A 22,969-nucleotide genomic window follows, 5' to 3' on the forward strand; every position below is an offset into this window, starting at 1 on the left:
ATACATCCAAACTCTTGTGTTCACTCTTAATTTAAACATTCATGCTTTTGTAATTAACCTGTTAAAGAAGACTCTCAGTAGATTATTGCAGAAGTGAAAGCACTTCAAATGAATGAAAGTTTACTGTAAAGGAAATGGAGTGAGCAAATGTTTTATTTTATTTTACACCAAATACATATTTTACAAAATAATTTGTAATAAGTGCATTGTAAGTCGCTTTGGATTAAAGCGTCTGAGAAATGCATAAATGTAAATGTAATGTAAATTTGGACTTTCAAATTGCTAAAAAAAATAAAAACCATACGTCTAACCAAGTTACCACAAATATTACATTTGTTTTTCCTTTCGAAAATTCCCTTTCGTATTGTGTCGCTAGACGCATTTTGGGAAAAACTCCTTTCTCCAAAATATTGAAGCCTTTGTTTAAAATGCAGTGCAACTGCACAGCCAACATAGTGCAGGGCTCTGCAAATGCTGATTGGCTGCGCTGTGTGAGCTGCATTAACTTATGGCAACGTTGCATATCTGTGCAAACCAATCATGGCGTGTCCTGCTGAATAGAGCGCGTATACGGGAATGGGCGGGGCCTATGCCAATATAAGTGGATCATTTCGCCATAGGATTCAGATTTATTCTCTTTCAGCTACAATCCTCTTTTTCGCTGGTTCCCCTGCTAGAAAGCCTTCTTGCCACCTGAAAGAACCCAACAGCGAACTTCTGCAGCAGATAGCAGCTTCCTGTTCAGCATGGACCCTGCGATCTGACTCGATGATGCCATCAGCTGGTTTGCCGTTTCCCTGTGGCCATCCAGCGAGCACACTAAAGAGCCACTTGAGCCAAGGTCTGGGAGGCCATCCCCGATGTGTCAGAATGGGTACTGAAAACGATAAAACGAGGTTACTCGCTCCAATTTACTCGCCAAACTCTGCACTTCAACGCTATGGCCAATATGGCCCTACTGAGACAGTCATTCAGGATGCTAACGTTCCAAACAAATCCTCTCGCAAATACGCCCGGGGGATTGTTTTTTCTCAGTGTATCTGAAAGATGCTTACTTTCATATCCAAAAAGTCCCCCATCACAGATCGTTCTTAAGATTCTCATTCGAGGGGATGGGTTACCAGTATACTGTCTTTTCATTCGGACTCATTGATGAGACAGCAAGGAATGCACATACTGAATTAGTCTAGAAGTCTGAATAAGTAGGAGGAAGGTATTTTCGACAGATGCCTCCAACATGGGTTGGGGATACATAATGAATCAAACAGTTAATCTCATCTCCATAACTCACTCAGACCAAAAAAACTTCTTTTATCTCTCAAAATAAGCTCATTCCACCATAACACTGGCAACAATTCTCATTCAGAAAACATACATTATCATTCGTAACACACTGATATGAAGCACTTACAACAGAGAGCATTACATTCAGCTCTGAAAAAAAATTAAGAGACCACTTGACATGGATTTCTCAATGGTCTCTTCATTTTTCCCCAGAGATATAAATTATGAACTTTGATCTTTGAAGTTTGAATGATGTTTCAAATAAATCAGTATTTCATTATAGGATAAGAAAAAGATCTTTTAATTTTACTGACCGTATATGTTTACATATAGTCATTTACCTACAGCAACAACAACAACAACAACAACATCAACTACAATGTATAGCAAGCCAATAATGTTGAATGTACAGTATTGGAGTCCCTGTGCCATGAGACCTTTATGTGTGGAGATTTTGTGTTTGTGAATTGAATTGTGGGGGTAAATACAGACGAAACCAAAGGCATACAGGACAGGTGATTTGGAGACTGGAAGTTTGCCCCTAGGTGTGAGTGTGAATATGAATGTGTGTGTGTGTGTGTGTGTGTGTGTGTGTGTGTCATCCCTGTGATGGACTGGCCATTTCTCCATGGTTTTCCTGCCTACGACCAGGCAGGAAACGCTGCGAAAAAGCTCCAGTCTCCCCATGACCCTATAGGAAAAGTGCTTTGGAAAATAGATGGAATGGATGAATGTACAGTACTGAGATTCTAGTCCTCCCTGATTCATTCTGATTTGAATGTGCTTTTATCAGTTTTGAAAAGCGTGCTGCTTATTTATTGTGTTTTGCAGATGGTGAAGTATGAATGACATAAGTGTTTTTGGAAAATGTGGTTATTAAATGTTTTTAAACAGTTATCAGATTTTTAAGGCTTTTGTCCTGATTTCTAAATAATTGCCAGCATAGGAAGAAGAAGAAGACACCATGTGAGAGACATTATTGGACTGTCGTCAGTTGTTGTGGTGGAGACTGTCGATTGGGTTATGGTAACCGTTTCCCTGGTTGTGGAGACTGTCGTGCTGGTTTTGGCGACTGTTGTGCTGGTTGTGGAGACTGTCGCATTGGGTGGGGAGACTGTCGCGTTGGTTATGGCGACTGTTGTGCTGGTTGTGGAGACTGTCGCATTGGGTGGGGAGACTGTCGCGTTCGGAGGATTTGTTGCCAGGAATCTAACAGGATCACTTTGAACACCAACCCAGAAGAGAGAGAAATTCTGCACAAAGGTTGCCCTGCAAAAACCCATTAAATCCATTTACATTTGCAATGAAAGCAGTTACTTGAAAGATACTTGAAAGCATCTTTCAGTGTTTCCTGAGGTAAGGGAACTATTATCCTCTTATTGCAGAATTAAGAAAGCAATTCGTTGATGTGTTATTTAAGATAGGTTTGGTCAATCAAAACGTTTTTAATGACTTTTTACCAGCATGGGCTGAAGATGATCTGAGCAGATTTCCTTAAAATCAGATCAACAGTCTAGAAGTTCGAAAAAGTGAGTACAATTTTTTTTTTTTTTAAATGGTGAACAGCAAGTTCATCCAAATATAACACAATTGGCATCATTTTTCTTGGTATGACTCAAGGAATATTTCATAAAATAGGCTAAAATTAAGCACTTTAAGCATTTTTTGACAATTCATTAAAAAAATTGACCATAAGATGGCGAACCTTTTTCAGGGCATGGTTCTGATGACTCAATCAGCTCCCTAGTTCAGTAGTCAGGGCACTGATCAGGACATAAATCAATGTGCTGGCTCCCTGATCAGTGCCCTGACTACTGAACTAGGGAGCTGATTGAGACGCACCGCACCACATTTTACCGCATTTTACAACAAACATTTTACAAAAAATGGCTGACACCCAAAATTGCTAATATTGGAAAATCATTCATTTCAGAAGTTATATATAGGAAAACTAAGCCATTTTTTATATCTTATAAAAAAAATTATATCTTATATTGTAACGAAACACTGACTCAGGTCATGCTTGTAATGACATTGACTCAATGTTTCAATACACTAAATCTATGTTGAGATATATCCTCACGTGCAATTTGGCTTGCTTTTCCTCAAATTAATTTGCACATTATTCAAAAGTGGTTGAGTTAATCAAAAAGCTTTTAATAACTTTTTGCCTGAATGATCTAAGCCAGTTTCTGTGAAAATGTGACTAACTGTGTAGGATTCTTGGAAAATTCTAAATAGCAGAAGAACATGACATGCAATCGAATCGTCTTGAGCCAATCAGAGGAAATTTGGTGCAAATTTGGACAGTTGATGGTGCTTGAGGTATTTAATGAGAATCCAGAATTGGCATGGTTAATGTTGACACTGTCCACCTGTGCTAAAGTTAATCATTTTCCCGCAAGCAGTTCTATGGGGTGCCATAAACTCAAGAGCGGAAGAAGAAGAAGGAACACTAACAGATACAATAATAAGTTTTACCTGAACCGAATATCTCTGTTGTTACTGTAGGGAGCTTTCCACTGAGCCACAATAGTTGATTTCTCAACATCTGAAGTATGACTGACAGCTGAGCCCTGAAAGACAGAAATGCTGGATTACATCAGCACAATCCTATCTTCATTCCTTTATTGCTATATTATTTATTGCTTCATTGCCAGTCACTTTAGGCTATAATTATGTAATGCAAGGTCAAAATGTCTTTGACTGAAGTCATAGAGGTTTGAAATGACACGAGGGTGAGAAAATTACAGGAATGTTTAATTCCTTTACCTCGGTTCCACAGGTGAGTAGTTGAGAATTGTCAATATCCATGATTGTGAAAGTTCCTACTGGACCATTCTCATCCCTGGCCTGAAGAAGAAAGCCCTTGAATCCAGTCGCATTTGCTTGTAGTGTCACTGACAATAAAACAATGATGTTAACTGTGAACTTGAGGGAAACAGACGTTTACCGTACAGGCAATACAAAAAAATATATAAATAAAAATGACAACACACCACACGAAAAAAATCATTAAAATAATAAAACTTTTTCATTTATATAAGTTTACGAGATTTAGAGCAGCTGAATTTTTTGAAGTTGAAATTATAGACTGTAAAAAATATATGGACATAGTGTTCGTGACGTCCCCCATAGGATTCTGAAGTGCACTTTTGAAGTGTAAAGTAGAGACTGGCCGTTGCCATCTTGGCAGCTCTTCATCACGCATCATGCCCAGATAACAGAAAATAGGCAAAGAGGTGGGACGGGGGCGGAGCTGAGGTGATGCATTGACTAACAGACAGCGGATAAATGCCTATCGACCTATCAATGAAAGAGGCCTCGCCCTTCATTATGCAGAAATGTAAGGCTTTATATAATGTAAACGAATGAGTTATAAAAAAATTCACCCCCCTCACGGTAGTCATGAAGGGCAAAGTTAGCCGCATAGACCAAAATCACAATTTGTACCAGGCTGTAAACATGTTTTTTTTCTGCCTTAAAGTTGGGCATTTTAACATGGGGCTCAATGAGATTCTACTCCCTTCTGGAGCCTGTCCCTAGTGGCCAGTTGAGAAAATTGCAGTTTACGTTACTTCCGTATTGGCTTCAACAGAAACTGGGGGAAGTTGCCGTTTGGTTGAAATAAGTGATTTTTATTAGGGCCCAAGCCCTGAAAGGGCGCAGAGCCCTATTGTTCTTCTAAGGACAATTTAGCTTTTTCGACTATTCGGGCACTTTCGGTGCCCTTATCATGCTCGAAAACTCTTGAAACTTTGCACACACATCGGAATCTGCGGCCATCAGGGCTGGACCAAAGCTGGTACCTGGGCGTGGCAGGGGGGCTCGACAGCGCCCCCTAAAGTGGGGTCTGAAAACATGGTCTATAAATCAAACACACTTTCACATACATATAGGAAACTCGGTACACATATAGAGCTCATCGGGCCGAACAACTTTCGTGCTCTAAGTTATGTGTCAGCCCAACAGGAAGTGAGCTATTATGGGTTGTTCGGAAAACGCATGCTCTGGAATTTGCGATACTCCTCCTGGACGATTCACCCGAACAGCACCAAACTCGGTCATCATGAAGTCAAGACATTGAGGATGCTAAATTGCGAGCAACTTTTTGATATCTCAAACGGTTAGGCCGTGGCGAGGAGACGAATTTATGGCGAGAAAAGGGAAACAGGAAGTGTGTTATAACTTCTGCATTCATTAATTCATTTTGATTAAACTTCAGCTGTGTGTTCGTTGTAAGAGGCTGATCACATGGATATGACTTTTGTGAGTCAAAGTTATAGCGCCACCAACTGGCAGCAGGAAGTGTGTCACTTTCAAAATGCTTTGAAATCACCATCTTATTTTTACCCGATTTACTTCAAACTTCATCAGTATAATGTCAAAACATAGCAGATATAAAGCTGGTAAGCACTTCCTGATATTGTATATACTGTTGCCACGGCAACACATCAAACTATAACATTCTTTTTTGCTGCTTTTGAGACTCTTAAAATGCTTCAAATTACATGAAACTCAATACACACATCGGACATGCTGTCCAGTAGATAAGGGCAAAGACTCAGAAACGGGCGTGGTGAAGGAGCTCAGTAGCGCCATCTTTTGACAAAAGTAATGCAATCTTTTGTCAAAAGTGGGGGGGTTAGTTTTATCTTCAGTCACCAAACTCTGTATATATATTGTTCTCTTTGAGCCGAACAACTTTCTAATTTACAGTCATTAGCTCCGACGAACAGGAACTCAGATATTTAGGGCTTAAGGTGTGAGGACCTTATTGTAATTGCTCAAACCATCATTTTTCTTTTCCCAAATGAATTACATTTTTGAGGGCTTAAACACGCATGAAAACTCATGAAACTTTGCACACGCATCAGAAGTGGTGAAAACATACATCTGATATGGGTTTCAGAATTAGGTGTGGCAAAATGGTTCGATAGCGCCACCTACAAAATTTAAATTAAGCGTCATTCGTGCTACGTTTCATGTATGAGTATGAAAATTCGGTAGACGCATTCAACAGCCCAATATCTACCAAAAAGATCCAAGGCGCCAATTCTGAAAAACCAACAGGAAGTGAGATATTTTGAATTTTCTTTGGTAAATTGGTGTAGTTTTTGCCATTGCCAGACGTTGTACTTTAACAAACTCCTCCTAGAGATTGAATCATATCAACATCGTATTTGCACAGTCTAATCTAAAGGCCTTTGTGGCGTTAAATTGGGAAGATCTTGAGTTTTCCCTGAAGGGTGTGTCCGTGGCGGCCTCACAAATGTTGATGTTTCGCCATGACACAGGAATTTGTTGTACCTCAGGCATACAATGTCCGATCTGCCTCAAACTTCACATGTTTGACAAGAGGCCTCAGGACATCTACATTCCAATATTCAGTCAAAGTTATAGCGCCACCAACTGGCAGCAGGATGTGTCACTTTTTGAAAATGTTTTGAATCACTGTCTTACTTTCACCCGATTTACTTCAAACTTCATCAGTATAATGTGAAAACATGACAGATATAGACATACGAATGGATTCCTGATATTTTATATACTGTTGCTATGGCAAAGTGTCAGTTTAATTATCTTTTTGGGTGTTTTTGAGACTTAGCATGCTTGAAATTGTGTGTGTGTGTGTGTGTGTGTGTGTGTGTGTGTGTGTGTGTGTGTGTGTGTGTGTGTGTGTGTGTGTGTGTGTGTGTGTGTGTGTGTGTGTGTGTGTGTGTGTGTGTGTGTGTGTGTGTGTGTTTTCTATACATGGGCTTTACAGAAGGTCATTTGCTGTTTTTGAAAAGACACATGTCTTAAAATTAATTATTTACTGATAAAAATCTAATTGATTTAAAAAGTAAATTTCACATGATTTTCTAGTTTATAAGTTGTCTGGGTATCACCAGACAAAGCTCAATTTAAGATTGGTCAATGAGCATTATTTAATTGACTCTGTATGCAAATGGATGGTCAACAAAACAGACTACTAAACTCGCCAATAGCGTGCCAGGTGAATAAGTTAGTCTGTGATTTGTTCCCGCAAAAGTGTAACAGAAGCAGTAGAAATGAATGTACAGGTTTTCAGACTGTGTTGCAGGGCGAAGTCAAATCGCTGGCAGATCAGGCAGGGTTTACCCAGTCAGTCTAAGTAAATTTTATAATAAAGTTTATAATAAACTTCCATAAAATTTAGACGCGCATCTTACTCTTACCTGACACTAATATTAAAATCATTGTTGCAGTTTCTGTGATTTGGCTCCAATTGGTAATTTTGTAATTAACATTTTTTATTGGATGCTACAAATATTGAAATGAAAGCATGCTTAATTGCATAAGATTGTAAATAGCTAAGGTAGGTCAAAAACACATGAAGAGAAGTGTTAGGATAATACAATATCACCATTCGGACGGTATTCTGCGCTCATTTGAAATTGATGTGACATCATCTGACATAAAATTGATTAATTAAATTTAATTGATCTCATAGATGTGGCTGTTGTGGTTCGTAGTCATAGCAGCACCAACTGCTGCAGTTAATGTGGTGAATCCAACGTCATTTGTAGGGCACTAACAATATAGTTTTATATAATTAGTTTAATAATTGTGTTAATAAAATAAAAAGACCATGAATTAAATACTGGCCTTCAGGACTTACAAAATTTTGAGCTGCAAAAGATAACTTTGCACATATTTGAAAATTACCTATTATATCATATTACATTAGAATTCATCTATATTTAAATTACATCATGGGTGTGGCTTGTGGTCACAGCGGCACCAGCTGCTGCGGTAAATGTGGCATATTTGAGCGATTTTAAAATACTCCAGCGATTTTAAAAAATCCTGTTTAAATGCATATTGCCTGTCTTGCACAATTTGCCTGAAGCCACCGGGGTGGCGGTGCCACCGGCTTGGGCCCGTCATCGCTGCTCGTTTTACATTGTTGCTTAAAGGGATAGTTCACCCAAAATGAAAATCGGATGTTTATCTGCTTACCCCCAGGGCATCTGAGATATAGTAGGTCTTATAGCTGTAACTGATCATTTCGTGTTTTAAGACAACAATGTGTTGTCACAAGCCAAAGGGTTTAAAATGGACTTGGTATATGTGTTTTTTTAACTTTCATAGCTCTCATACTTTTGCCATTGACATGAATTATACGCAACGGTTGGAGTTAAAAATCTTAATTTGTGTCCTGCTGGAGAAACAAAGAAACCTACATCTTCATCTACACATTTTTTGGGTGAACTGTCCCTTTAAAAATCATTGTGCGGTTATTTATGAGGAAAGCTCTAGCATCCCTTACGAAAATGAACCATCGTTTTACTAAAAAAAACAAAAAACACCTTGGTTATTGTAGTTAAACCATGGTAACCAAGTTTTTGCTACTCTAACCATAGTTTAACCATGGTATTTGTGGTAAAACTGTGGTTAAATGGTAATCAATTAGCCAAAACCCCATGGTTACTACACTTTTACTATAATAAAACCATGGTTATTTTTCATAAGGGATGTTTCAGATTGGCTTAATTTTTTTTTATATTTAATGAAAATTAATTTATAGTACTGTACTTTTTACAGATGAATGGGGCTGTCACTTACCTGTGATCACCTGGCCATCTGTGTAGCTAGAAGCGTTTGAGGTGACAGTATATGGAGGTTCTAATGTAGAGGCATTGTTAGGGACATGTCCAGGAGTCATAGAGTCGCATTCCTCAGTCACCTGTCCATTTCTGTATGCCGTTACGGCATGAAAATTCAGCCCCAAAACCAGGATGAGAAACTGTACATTCATCTAAAACAGGATCAATCAAAAAGAGGATTTTCAGTTTTAATAGCACATTGATAACAATTATAAATAATCCTACTGACATTGAATTATTAGCATTTTAATGAAAACAATAAAGTTAAGGTACCAACCTTAGCAAAAACCAAGCAGCAATGGTGTGTTGCTTTCAGGAAAATGTCACTAGTTGATTTGTGCCAGGAAGAAGAGGGATTTATAATTCTTGTTATCAGGACAGTGTAAACAATAAGCAGGCTGAAGACATCTTTATTGCCATGATAAAGCAATAAAGTAAAGGGAGTGGATGTGTGATGTATGAAGCAATAAAAGTGGTAAATTATGAAAAATAAAAATAAGTAGCTATTTGAATTATGAGAAGGTAAAACCTTCGCCTCTCTTCTACCTCTCTCGTGTGTATATGTTCACTCTTTCATGTCTATTGTAATTCTTAAATGAGTAAAAATGAATGAATGAAGTTGAGTGCTTATCTAAAACTAACAGAGGTCACCTGAATGTGCATTGCAGGTTATCCACGTCTCGTGACGTATTGATTTATTTTATTGGACAATATTCTTAGTCTTATTCTTCACATGTAAACGGGTTGCCAGGTTTCCTGGCTGATTCAGTCATATAACAAAAAACATCAGGCCTACAGTTATTAACTTCTAAGAACACTATGCAGTATCATGTAAATATATACAGCTGCAAGAAAAAGTATGTGAACAGTGTATGATTGATTCTTAAAGGAACATGATGTAACTACAGAAGAGTCAAGTTTTAAATGGGGAAAAATATAGATACTCTTTGGGCATTTTTGAGCGAGATGCTAACGGTCTAATCAGATTCAATGAATTATGCTAAGCTATGCTAAAACTGCTACCGCCAGATCCGGCTAAATGGATTCCAAAACGGTGAAACTCAACAGTTTAACTGTTAAAAAAGTGTTCTTTTAATACTGTGTGTCATTACCCGGATGACCGAGGGCTGTTTTTTTGTTTTGTGATGTTGTTCTTAATTCCCTTGTTTTTCCTGAGCAGTTAAACTGCCCAATGTTCTTCACAAAACTAATTTAGTATGATCTCTCTTATTTTGTTACAATGATTCGCATTTTCAGATTCTATTTCTTGCAACTGTATTTATCACAACTCCATCCAATCCCTCAGACTCCTCAGCTCCTCCCACTCCTGTCACCAATCAAGACCTGTTATGGGTCCTGCACACTGTGCGATTTTCAAAATCCTTTGCGAATGTCCCTTGTCAGACTGTACGAACATGATCCCCGTGTCACACTGTAAGATCTCAGTTGTCATTAATGTCAGACTGCACGATAGTTTAGGCGCGCTAAAAACGGACGCGCGCAAGAAATCTCACCCGGAGCTTTATATCATCAATGAATGACGCGTTGGGTGACAGTGAGCTGCATTACACACGGGACTGAAATGCTGGCTACAAATAAATCTCTAGCTCTCGTTTTGGTCATAGTTTGTCTTGAAAAACCGAGATATTTGACTGTTGTCGTAGGAGAAGTCACACTGCAGGATTCTGTGCCAAATCTTCTGACACTGCCAGAATTTCGTCTGAGGTAAAATTTGATCGCAGAGCTCATTAATCGGCGGCCGGTGAACATGTCAAACTAACGACCAAAGACGTCAGATTTTAGCCTAGGATCTGAGGAATCTTTTAGGATTTCCTAAATTTGTCTCAGACGGCCAAATCGTGGCCAAAATCGCACAGTGTGCACCCGGCTTTAGTTAAACCACTCTCACACCATCGTCTGGTCTCATCTCTCATACCTACAGTAACTCACCTGACTACCTGCCAACCAGCCTCGTCTGTCATCCTCTTCATCTGCCTAGCAGCCTCAGCATCTTCAGCTGTCCTGCAAGATACACAAAGAATGATTATCAAGTTAAATTACCTGAGTGGATTCTTTACGTTGCCTTATACGTTGCTGAATGGTTATCTTTTGAAGTATCTTCATTAAAAGTCTTATTGATTCCATCCACGTGCCTGCATTCTTGAATTGTGATAATACTGAAGATATATAATAACTTATAATAACTTAACTTAAGAAGTAAATAACTTAGCATTCAATACTGAGAGTCATTTTGGCTGTTTTAGCTGAGATTTTTCTAATAAAGCTTTAGGATGTTTAAAATAACATATTTATTCGAAAATATATTCTGTATTTTTTTTAATTTAAAGTAATAAGATGAATGAGAGTAAATGTCTCCATCACAACCAAAATAAACATACATGGAAATACTAGAACACAATGTAGTTGTGACACACATTACGCATGCAAAATCACAAATACAAAAGAGTTTTTACACCCACATGAAATTCAATCTGTTTTCAGTCTGTATCTATAGGACAGAAATGTCCTTACTGTCAATAAAGAGCCTTCAAACAACTCCACAGTCACTGCTGTTTCTGGAGGAGCAAACTTCTCACTCGTACACAGTAAGTTTCACTTCACTGTCTTTGAATGAAAATGACATCAAATGATGTAAATTATACATTTTTGAAACATATTTTAATGGTTCCAGAGCATCATAATAGATAGCATAAAAATACATATGTATGTAAACAAACTATAAAGAAATGTATTTTTCAGATAAATGGTCTAGTCTCACATTATATAAAATGTGGGTTACTCTTTAGATTACTAGTCATTAATGAACAACTACACAGGAACAAATGAGTAACGCAATATTAACATTCTAATAATTGCTATTAACTAATACGAAACTCTTTCTAATTAGCAAGTAATAGTGCATAGTCGAATGTGGTAGTTCACTACTCGGACTACTAAGAACTGAATGTGCATAGTTAATGAATAATTCATAAAGTCTAATTAATTCTAAAGTGAAGATCATGGTAACCCGTAATGTCCAAGTATTACCAAATTCTTCAGAAGGATTTACCAATTATTTGGAATAATTTTCTAAAGTGAAAAGCATGATAACTCTCTAGCAATGACTGAAGTTATTGTATTGGATAGTAATTCCTTCTGAAGAATTTGGTGATACTTGAGTTATTACTAGTTTGATAACATGATCTTTACTTTAGAATGAATTAAACATTGTGCATTATGGACCTATAGTCAACGCGTTCTCAGGAAATGCGCATCTATAGCTGTGCAACTTACTAATTCATTAATCAGAGCTTCTTGTTAGTTAAAAGTAGTTACTAGAATGTTATTTTATTTTTTTTACTATAGTTATTCATTAATTACAAAACAGTGTAACCAAAAAGTATTACCAAAAAGCGTAGGTACTACCTACTACCTACGCTTTTTGGTAACACTTCTTTGTTACACGGTTTAGTAAAAGAAATTAATTGTGCATTATATATATATATCACAATTAATTTCTGTAATTACATCTATAATGTTGACCCTTAACTTTCCCACCACCAAATCTGTCTTAACTTTACCTGTCTCCCACCTCAATAGCAGCAAAAGTTTTTTGCAATACAACATGAACACATAAGTACATTATACCTAACAATAATTATTATTTATGTAAGTAGTAGTACATATCAGTTACAGACAGCTAATATATAAAGTGTGACCTACGATCCTTTTTGATTCAGTATCTTTCAGCACTCAAACTATTTTTGTGTCATGCTAATCAATCAATCAATCAATCAATCAATCAATCAATCAATCAATCAATCAATCAATCAATCAATCAATCAATCAATCAATCAGATAAATAATCATTTGTTGTTGTTGTTGTTTTAGATGCACATTTACATTCCCCTGCTCTTGTGTGTGTGTGTGAGGGGGCTCATATCTTACCCTGATGGCCAAGTGGGTGATTCCTGTCAAAGCATGACCCCCTATCATGATTTTGAGTCCCAGACAACCAGCTCTCCTTACAAAGTCTTTGCGAACAGCACCACATTCACAGCAGGACAAACTATCACTGGTGAGGGGCAGTTTCTAACTGCTGCTTCTTCTTTATAGGTTTTTAGCAGTGTTGGGGGGTAACGCATTACAAGTAGGCTAACTCGAGTTATGTATCAGATTCCTTTAAGTAACTAATAAAGTAACGCATTACTTTTAAATTTACAACAAAATATCTGAGTTACTTTTTCAAATAAGTCATGCAAGTTACTTTGTCTCCCCATTTATTGACTGACAGCTCTCTTGTCCTCATGTTGCGTGAAATCAGGAGTAAGTACGAAGCATTGTGTGTAAACATGATGATTATTGTAGTTCTAGACTAAATGTGAGCATGCATTTATTAATCTCACATGCATAAAAGATTCAGTATTCCATAAAATTAATAAAATCAGTAAAATGCTAAATCAGTATAATACGCAAACCTCGAATAATTAAATATGTTAAATAAAATAAAAACTATATTTTTATGCATTTAATCTCATTCTATTGACCAATGTATTTTACAGTGTACAGTACAACACTGACCTTCGATAATCCTGTTAAACCATAAGAAAAATTACTTTAGATTTTTTGTTTTTATTGGTGAAGTGTTAAACTTTCTTCACCTGCCTCCTATTCTTCTGCAATCCTGAACGGTTTGTTTGCGCTGCGCCCTCTACTGTACATGCGCGAATCTGCATTTCCTGCCTTATTTAGTTCAATATAAAAGAAAATAAATAAATATTTTGTATATATATATATATATATATATATATATATATATATATATATATATATATATATATATATATATATATATATAAATATTTATATATATATAAATATATATATATATATATAAATATATATATATATATAAATAATATATATAAATAATATATATTATATATATATATATAAATAATATATATAAATAATATATATATTATAATATACATACATACATACATACATACATACATACATACATACATACATACATACATACATACATACATACATACATACATACATACATACATACATACATACATACATACATACATACATACATACATACATACATACATACATATATATATATATATATATATATATATATATATATATATATATATATATATAAAATAGCATAGCCTAGGTGAGAAAAAGTACAGTAACATTACACATTACTTTTCTAAAAAAAAAAAGTAAAAAAAAACAATGCATCTATTAAGGGAGGAACATTCCCATTCTAGACAGCATCGGATTGGACAAAAATCTGTGCAGGATGAGTCATCAATATTATGAATACACTGATATAAATGTTTTACAAAGACAAACTCTAAAAATTAATGTGTTGGCTCAACAGTAAATAAATAAACAATAGTTTGCATACATTTTTGGAGTTATGACAACTTTGAGTGAATTTACATTCAACCAACAAGCTACACTAAGTTAGAAGACCTTAATTTGAAGCCTAAACTAAAAATTTTAAGTTGATTATTCAGAGTTGTAGCCCTGGAACCAGGTCTTTCCCTTCACTAAAACAAATAAATTAACACTTCATTTCAACATGTATTCTCCTTATCCAGTCCTATGCAAAGCATGCTAGGAACTAGAAATACACTGCCCAATTTCCAAAGTTATCAAGACAATTTCATTAAGTTACTACAACCTAATATTATTATTAATAATAATAATAATAAAACAATTAATGCAAAAATTATAGTTGAACTTAAAGACAATATTAAGTTGATATAATGATCAACATTATGTCAATAGAACTCTACAAAATAATGTTTACAACTTAAACTATTTTTAACTTGCAACGTGAAATGTTTTACAGTGCATGTGTTTATTTAAGTTGTGGTAACAGGTCTCCTGAATTACTTTTGAAGTAGAACATTTTCTGTATTTTACAAAATAATTTTCTTGTGAAATATCTGCCAATAATATATATATATATATATATATATATATATCATTTACTTATTGTAGAGTTAATAAAGTTATCACGAGCATTGTAATGTTTGAAGCGGACATCATGCAGTCGAATGAGAAAATGTTTAAAACGAGCGGTTCATTCTTAACTCGGTAAGATCTTACCTTCATGCTGTAAAAACATGAACTGGAAGACAGAACACAACGAGCGCATCGCCGAAGAGGCGTAGTTACATAAAGTCTATAGATTACCTCAAAATTAATTGTTATGGAATAAAAGCCACATTTTCCTTTGTTTCACTGGTTCTTCTTCAACACTTTAATTTGTAATTCTACTGTAACACCTTAAAATGATGCTGTTATTAGGAGTAATTTCACGGTCTCACATTATTCCACATCATTACCATTGTAGTTTCCTCAATGATGAAAAGCTCATGATTATGTAAGCAGCAGGGGTCAACTCGAGTTATGCTGACAGGCCTGGAGAGGTCAACACACATCTCTGTGTTTAACTCTCAGTAACCCTGCAGGCGGCAGAGAATGCCTCCGAATTCCAAGGCTTCATGTTACAGGCTCGGGAGGTGGATGGAAAATCTGCAGTGGGACGCTTCACATCAGTGAATACCGTCCAATCCCGTGCCCTGAACTGCTTTAATATAGAGGTGCTTATTGTTATTTTAAGATGGAGTTAATGTATTATATTGCTCATTCGTATTCATCGCAGACATTTAAATATTAGCTGCGATATTTGCTTTAATGCTAAAATGAGGCATGAGTCATGGAAACACTCTGGTTTTGGCCCTCAGAACTCAACTCTCAGCCAAGCATCTGCAGACAAGAAATCCCAGTTTGAGGCTACATGGGAAGCACCGACAAACTCCTCCCTGGTTGACATTCAATTTTTGTATGCATTTAAAAAGTTTAAATAGCCAGATTATACATTTGCAGTCTCTTAAATTAAAATGAAAACTCCTTAATCCTAATTCTCAATTATTTCAATGCCCTTACAGTGTGACATTTGTCAGAAGCTATACAGTTTTCTGGACCATGGTGAACAGCTCCACAATTCGGTCAGTTGACAACCCGTCCCCTCCAAAGACATCCCCTAGCGCTTTACCAGTGAGTATTCTGAAAGACATGCTCCTCATTTCCCCTCAATGGGTGCTTGAACATTGTTTTTTTTTTTTCCCCGACAGAACTCCTGCCACAAAAACACACACTTGAGTGTGATGCAACTCGCTGTGACTCTCCTTGCACTAACCATTACCTCGATCAACCTTTGATGCATATCAAAATAGTTCTACAGAGAACACTGACGTTTTAGATTAAAGGTAATAAAACGATGATAAAAGTTAATATTTATAGAATGTAGCCATGCAATAATTGATGAGAATGTGAGTACTTTAAACATGTAATAAAATAAATAGCTGGCAACAGTAATGTCTGCCTTTTCTGAATTAAAAACAAAAAAAGTTATAAAGTTTAAATAAAAAATATATTTTTAGAGTCTTTAAACATTTTATTTCACATTCATCCAGTTTCAGTTTTCCTAATTATTCAGTAATTCCAAACATGCAAACAAAAACATTTTATGAGTTTCAAAAGATGCATCCTAACCTTACAGCAGTGTGAAAGAAGAAGGACAAACACTACACAATAACTTACAGTACTAACAATGGGTTAATTATAGGTTATACTAGACAAATTCTGAATATTCTGACAGAATAACACCAACATTTCGACTTTGCACCTCAATTTGGCTACACAAAGGTCAAATTCACAGTCTATAGTCTAGTAAAAGCTGGATGAGGGAGGACAATGAAACAAGGAAATATATTATTAACAATACTGGAAGTACAGAAATGTGTGTTGTACTTTACACTATAGCTCAGGGTGGAAATGTGTCCTCAGACCTGTTTAAGTAAAGATCACACAAATGAGATTGCACAGGATCTCTGCTCACAAGTCATGAAGAACCTCAAGCACAGCGGCAAGAGACCAGGCCTGAGTTTCACAGCTGAAAGAGCAGTACTGGCCATTCTCATTAGTAAGCTCCGGCAGTCCCTTCCAGGATGACCTGAGGAACAAAAGACAGATATATCAACAGACAGATGACAAGTTTCTGCAGGTCACGTCACGCAGATTTGATCCGCAAATACAGCATAAGATTTAATCTTCTGTTTTTGTAATCATTTATTGTTCCATTCACATTTAAAAAGCTTTGCATTGTTTCTCTGTTGTGGGACCCACATTTTGATGACTACGGTGGTATGGAAACAACACACTTTAAATCAGATTATCGAACACTTGTGTACTGTACATCTCATTTACTTTATACCAGCCATTAGTCATGGCACCAGGCATTTAAAAATCCATTTTGGTCAACAAAAAAAACCGGGGATAATACTGTTCACTGCTTCAGAGAATACAATTGTTTACCGTTCCATGTGGATATAATGGCGAGAGAGGACGTTCTTCACCAAATACACTGTTTTGTCATAAGTGTCTTTGCCCAACTTCTTAGCAAAGTAGATCTTTGCACGGAGGAAGTAACCGATAGGCCAGAGCCACTCCTGATGAGGGTAAATGAACAAAATGAAGTAATCACTTTACAATGCTCGTGAAAAGCTAAAAAATGTGCTGATGAAGTAGTGGATATGGATCTTACAGGGCCTTGATGGTAGTTGAAGCCCTTGGCAAGGTTGTTGTTGTCATTGTCCAGGGAATTGTCATAAACGCCACAATAAACCATGTCACTGTTCAAACAAATGATCTTGAGTCAGTTACAGGAAAAATAATACTGATAATGCAGTATAATAAATGCAAGCTGATATTAAATCATGGACTCTCACTCTGGGTCTAAGGTCTTCATTCCAAGAGGTCCAAGCAGTTTATCTTCTGCAACATTCAGTGCATCCCAAGCATGCTCCACAGTAAACAGCTCTGGAGCCTGGGAAGGGAAACCATTAGAAATATCCAAAATCACAAACTATAAATCATTTAGTAACTAACTAATAATTTGCTTCCTATAATTGATTTTCACTGGCACTTTTTGAGCATTATGATTGCTTTTTTTTCTTTCCCATATAAAAACTCATGGCACCCATTTAAACCAATTATTTGAATTGAAAGATTTCATTTAAATAAACTGTCGAGCTAAGTATTTATTGGTGGAGCAACATATAAAATCAAGTGGAGATAAAAAAAAAAATAGCTGTAAATATTTGTCAATGCTCTAAATAATGCTTAAGATTAGGATAAAACATTACATATACCAAATGTTAGAAAAATCTAGTAAATGAATAAGCCCAGCAAGCAATAGCCTTAAGACCCGATGCTATGGGTAATGAGTATGAGCTATGAGTAACCCACTTCAAGCCAAGATAACTTGTGAGATATATGATTCCATCATGGAAGCAAAGTCAACAGTGATTACAAGTTGTTTAGTTTCATTTCTCTGACATGTTCATGTTCTAGATGACTAGTCTATTCTTGGGCTATGATTAGAAGTCTATTAAATTTTCACTGACAGCCCACATCTTGAATTGTTTTAGCCTAGACGTCAGGGCTGAGTTTCTACGGCTATTAGACAAAGACAAGCAAATTATATTATATGTACATAGTATATGATCCTCCATTACGGCATCATGCTAAATATAGTGAAGGAATCTTTGATCTTAAAGATCTGAACAAGACCTAGTGTGTCAGTTTTAGAACGAATCCTCACCACCACCATGGCAATGGTAAAGTTGGGTCTGAGCTGGTAGTCACACCAGGGGCTGGAGGCTCCGTAGCTGTCTTTGTAAATCCCCCGCTTATGGACCAACTCAGGATGCTTCTCGTTGGGGTCCTTTAGGTCGTGAGACACATAGAACATCTTTTCAAAGTTCTCTTGGATTTTTCTGTCCCACTCTTCATAGGACACAGAGAGCTGTTTGCCTGCAGGTATAACAAACATATGTGATTCAAAGATTCTGGATGACGGAATGGACCGGTCACAAATATTAGCTTTGTTCCTAAGCTTATTGTTTGTTGTCTTCGAAGGCAGCATCCTATGATTTCAAATGGAACCTCGGTGAGTGATTTGAAATTCTAAAAAAACAATACACACAAACAAATGATTGGAGAAATGTATGAATCATTAGTTACAGTGATTATTTATACTTTTCGGCAGTCAGCACTGAATTAAAAAAAGTTCATAGCTGCCATTACTCTCAACTTGCCTGCCATCTTTGATATCATTTTTTTTTTTTTTTTACAGAACTTGTCGAACAATCTATCTTAGAAATGAAGACCACTTGCATTGGTAGTTTGCCTAAAGATGCCTTAAATGGTGTCTAGGTAGGCCGTTGACTAAGTTTTGGAACAAAGCAAATGTTATGAGCACTGTCAGGGCTATCTAATCTCACCGTCTTTGTTTATGGTCACAGTATTGTAAGGAAAGAGCCCTTGCTTATGTAGCTCCACCAGCCAGCGCAACGTAGATTTGCACAGACCTACTATTTCCACTGCTGAGCCATCTCTGCATTAGGATCAGAAGAGTCATATTTAATCATGGGAACAGACACAGACTTTGAGACAAAGAAAAGAGATCCACTTATAAAGTGTGGCTTATAAATAGAATATATGTGGCTTTAAGAGATTTCAGTGCATGCCTGGGTGTAGCTGGTATCCCTTTATTGCGGGCCCTCTCGCTCTCTCCCATTTTGTCCATCCAGGTCCCACAGTTAAACCGATTTCCACCATACACAAAGCCGGTGTCGGGGTCCACCTTGGCCACTATATTAAAGCCTGAGAAAGTCCATAATGAATCATAATTTTTTTTAAACAAATCTTTAAAGTCAAAATGATTTTAAAAGGGTTTACCTTCATCTCTCATGTTGCGATCAATCTGTGGTCCGGCGTTCCTCTCTCTGAACTCTATACCCTGCATGTGGCGTGCCATGGCTTCATGAATGACCTCATACAGCAGCTGATCCTGTGGCATCACCAAAACAAAACAGTACTGGTGACATCTGGGAAACAGTGAAGCCAAAATCATTCACAATGCATTAAATAAGCTATTTTCAAAAAATAAAATAAGACCATCAGAAAGAGTTCCTTCAAAAAAAAAAAATATGGACAAACTCCTAAGGGAGAAAGCCCAGCGAATGCAAACCTGGCACTACAAAAGAGCCTCCAGCAGGACAGAGCTACCAACTGTGTAAATATTAGAAGATTGGACATTTTTATTACTGTTTATTTTCATGTAATTTTTATTTTATTTGTATTATTATTTATTTATTTGTTTTTATCATATAGTGTTATAAATGCTTTGGCAATGTAAATATTTCTTTCACCATGCCAATAAAGCTATTTGAATCTTGAGAGATTCCTCATTAGTGCTTGCGTGGATCGGTCGAATGAGGCATCTATGTACATAAGACTATGATTGCGCCAGGATTTTGACCTTCTTTGACGAAAGTAAGGGCACTGGGGAATACTAGATGCGATTCGTCTGATATGAGGTGAAAAATAACAAATACTGTTCGGTTTCTCGCAGAAACCGATCCTTTCGAGTCATAAGACATCAATGTGTCATCAGGAGCCACAGGGTTTAATATGGATTCGTATGTCTGTGTTTTTTACTCTCATAGAAATACACCCCGTTGACATGCATTATACCAGCAATGGTTAAAAATCTTCATTTGTGTTCTACTGAAGAAACAAATCTTGGATGCCCTTGGGGGTAAGCAGAAAAACATAACATTTTGTTTTGAGAGTAAACTGTCCCTTAATAATATTTTAGAAATCAATACAAAAATACTGGTCAACAAAGTGTTCAATGTTTTGGTGGTGTGCTCACCACAGTGCCAGGTGTCAGGGCTTTTGAGTCGTCTGTAGGGTACATCCTGGACACGGGGCATTGGAGGATGTCATTGCCATTTGGCACCATAGTACAGTAGTCCTGAATGCACTGGAGCCACCACCACACTGCATCACGGCAATTAAAACGGGCTCCAACACCCTCTCCCAGCAGGTTAGGGATCAAGCCATGTCTCAGTGTGCCTGCAAAGGCCAGGATGATGTTCCTGTAAAGCAGGATGAAGAGAAACAGAAAGAACTAAGAGGGAGAAATCTACTAGCCACTCAAAAATAAAATCCTTCTCCTTTTTCTCAGTCTGAGGTAATCCATATAAGCAAAAGGGCAAATAATCTATTAACTGATCCATCAAATGATTGTGGATGGAGCGATAAGTTAAATACGCTGAATTTATACCCATACTTGCCAATGTGTGCTCCTGCACTGATGCAGAAAAACTCCCTGAATCAAAATCAAATTGTGAGGCGCCTAAAGATTCTTATGCCTATTTCACACCGGTCTAAGTTGATTGCTATAGAAATTAATACAATTCAGTACCTTGCTTCCAAGTGACGGCCAGTGACCAGCATCAGCCCTCGCAGGGCAATGAACGTGTCCCTACCCCAGCAACGAAAAATTCCAGCAGAGAAATGTGGTAGACCTATAAATTGAGGAAATCATCAAGACCGAGAATAATAACACGGAGCTTAAACACTGTACCTGGTCATAGTTGAGTTTAAACCTACAATCCTATGTTAGCAGCCCAGACACTGGCTACTCAGTTAGCAACACTAAATAATTAATTTACTCATAGACATCATTTGTATTTTCTATGGGTAACTATAGTCACCTGCAGCCAAGGAAACACAGCACTGCTCCTTTTGCTTAGTGATTTCATTGACACGGTAAGGAACATCGCTTAGGGCTGGTGAGAGAGGTGGAAGAGCTGGAAATCGTCCCACACCACACATTTGGACTGATCCCAGAGCCAACAGCTTCACAAATGATGAGCCATTCTGCACAAAACTAACAAACACACACATGCACACATATCATTCTGCACACATAATAGCAATCTTATAAAAGCCTAAAGAAAACAACTCCATGACAGCTCTCAAAACAGATTTTAAGGAATGAACTTGGTGGACTAGATCTGCAATGCTGTTCAGAATTACAGGCATTAGAATACATTCTGCATCTGCAAGGTAAAGTAGGTAGAACCCAATAGCAAGTGGTGCTGGGGAGGAGGGCTAAAGAAAATTCCCATGTCACACAGTATTGAACTGGATCAGCTTGTGATGGGAATAAATAAAATAGGAAGATTGGTTGCCAGCTTAGGAGACTCAGTCACCTACTCAAAAGAGTTTCATGAATTAACTATAATTCATGAAACTCTTTTGAAACTCTTTTAACTATACTATTATTTAATTAGTTAAGCACACACTCTGTAATACAGTTGTTTTTTTAAGGTGGAGGAATCATAATAATAATAATAAATAATCATAAAGCCTGACAAGTTGAGGAAGGGCTAGGGTAGACACCGACCTTGACATCTGTTTGAAGGTCACATCAAGCGCAGTAGTGTAGGCCCCAACCAGGATGGCATCAAAGTAACAGGGGATTAGGTAGCGAGGGATGTGCTTCAGGTAGGCAAACATAGCCTGGAACCACTGACCCACCTAAGCACACATTAGTTACAAATTTAACTACTGGATTTAAAAGTGGGAGCAGCAGTTTTTAACTCTGGCTCTTCTGAAAGCCTTTAACCACAGATAACACCCTGAGATTTGGTATAACAGTATTTATTTTAATCGCTTCACGCATTCACCTCAGCCAGAGTGCCCCCGCGTGACATCAGTCTATTGCTCACATAATCGATCATCCAATCCCCTTGCCTCAGGTTGTCACAGAACGGGTGGCCAAGATCGTTTTTGGGTCGAATGTCTGCCATCACTGACAAAAGACCTGTGTGGGTAAAATCACAAGAGTTATGGCCAGTTATTGTGATTTATTTAAAGGTGCCCTAGAATGAAAAATTGAATTAACCTTGCCATAGTAAAATAATAAGAGTTCAGTACATTGGCATCACATACTGTGCGTCTCAAACACCATTGCCTCCTACTATGTAAATCTCGCGCATGAAAAACACAACGGAAAAATAGGTGAATATCAACATAACACCAATTATGACACAATCGATGGGATCATTAATATGTACGCCCCCAACATTTGC

The 22,969-nt window shown here is 37.0% G+C and overlaps 2 protein-coding genes across 3 annotated transcripts in view; both read right to left on the bottom strand.

The window, feature by feature from the left end:
* Positions 1 to 1,618: 1,618 nt before the first annotated feature.
* Positions 1,619 to 9,659, bottom strand: si:ch73-14h1.2 (putative defense protein 3). The gene is made up of 5 exons (XM_067453106.1): positions 9,193 to 9,659; positions 8,875 to 9,067; positions 4,057 to 4,184; positions 3,766 to 3,860; positions 1,619 to 2,553 (listed from the first exon to the last, which is right to left on the bottom strand). Exons 2-5 carry the CDS (start codon positions 9,065 to 9,067, stop codon positions 2,211 to 2,213), a joined length of 759 nt encoding a protein of 252 aa, XP_067309207.1. The 5' UTR covers positions 9,193 to 9,659; the 3' UTR covers positions 1,619 to 2,210.
* A 6,733-nt stretch (positions 9,660 to 16,392) lies between these two features.
* Positions 16,393 to 22,969, bottom strand: part of agla (amylo-alpha-1, 6-glucosidase, 4-alpha-glucanotransferase a) — a 33,301-nt gene continuing 26,724 nt past the window's right edge. For both annotated transcript variants that reach the window (XM_067453939.1, XM_067453940.1), the window contains exons 22-34: positions 22,565 to 22,701; positions 22,282 to 22,415; positions 21,587 to 21,762; positions 21,295 to 21,397; positions 20,740 to 20,965; positions 19,761 to 19,872; positions 19,550 to 19,685; positions 19,304 to 19,416; positions 18,622 to 18,833; positions 17,747 to 17,844; positions 17,563 to 17,650; positions 17,334 to 17,467; positions 16,393 to 16,971 (exon numbers count right to left, since the gene is read on the bottom strand). In XM_067453939.1, the coding sequence (XP_067310040.1) occupies positions 16,854 to 16,971; positions 17,334 to 17,467; positions 17,563 to 17,650; positions 17,747 to 17,844; positions 18,622 to 18,833; positions 19,304 to 19,416; positions 19,550 to 19,685; positions 19,761 to 19,872; positions 20,740 to 20,965; positions 21,295 to 21,397; positions 21,587 to 21,762; positions 22,282 to 22,415; positions 22,565 to 22,701 (1,787 nt within the window). In that variant the 3' untranslated portion in view covers positions 16,393 to 16,853. The remainder of the gene's footprint in view (positions 16,972 to 17,333; positions 17,468 to 17,562; positions 17,651 to 17,746; positions 17,845 to 18,621; positions 18,834 to 19,303; positions 19,417 to 19,549; positions 19,686 to 19,760; positions 19,873 to 20,739; positions 20,966 to 21,294; positions 21,398 to 21,586; positions 21,763 to 22,281; positions 22,416 to 22,564; positions 22,702 to 22,969) is intronic.

Source organism: Pseudorasbora parva, chromosome 9 (genome assembly GCF_024679245.1).
Source record: "Pseudorasbora parva isolate DD20220531a chromosome 9, ASM2467924v1, whole genome shotgun sequence".
Classification (NCBI taxonomy): Eukaryota; Metazoa; Chordata; class Actinopteri; order Cypriniformes; family Gobionidae; genus Pseudorasbora; species Pseudorasbora parva.

What these genes read in the sequence shown, in the direction of transcription:
- si:ch73-14h1.2 (XM_067453106.1), bottom strand. Translation starts at nt 9,067, where the DNA reads ATGAATGTACAGTTTCTCATCCTGGTTTTGGGGCTGAATTTTCATGCC. An exon ending in TACTCACCTGTGGAACCGAG is followed by an intron (nt 3,861 to 4,056) that starts GTAAAGGAATTA and finishes TCTGTCTTTCAG; the next exon opens with GGCTCAGCTGTCAGTCATAC. An exon ending in AACAGAGATATTCGGTTCAG is followed by an intron (nt 2,554 to 3,765) that starts GTAAAACTTATT and finishes GGGTTTTTGCAG; the next exon opens with GGCAACCTTTGTGCAGAATT.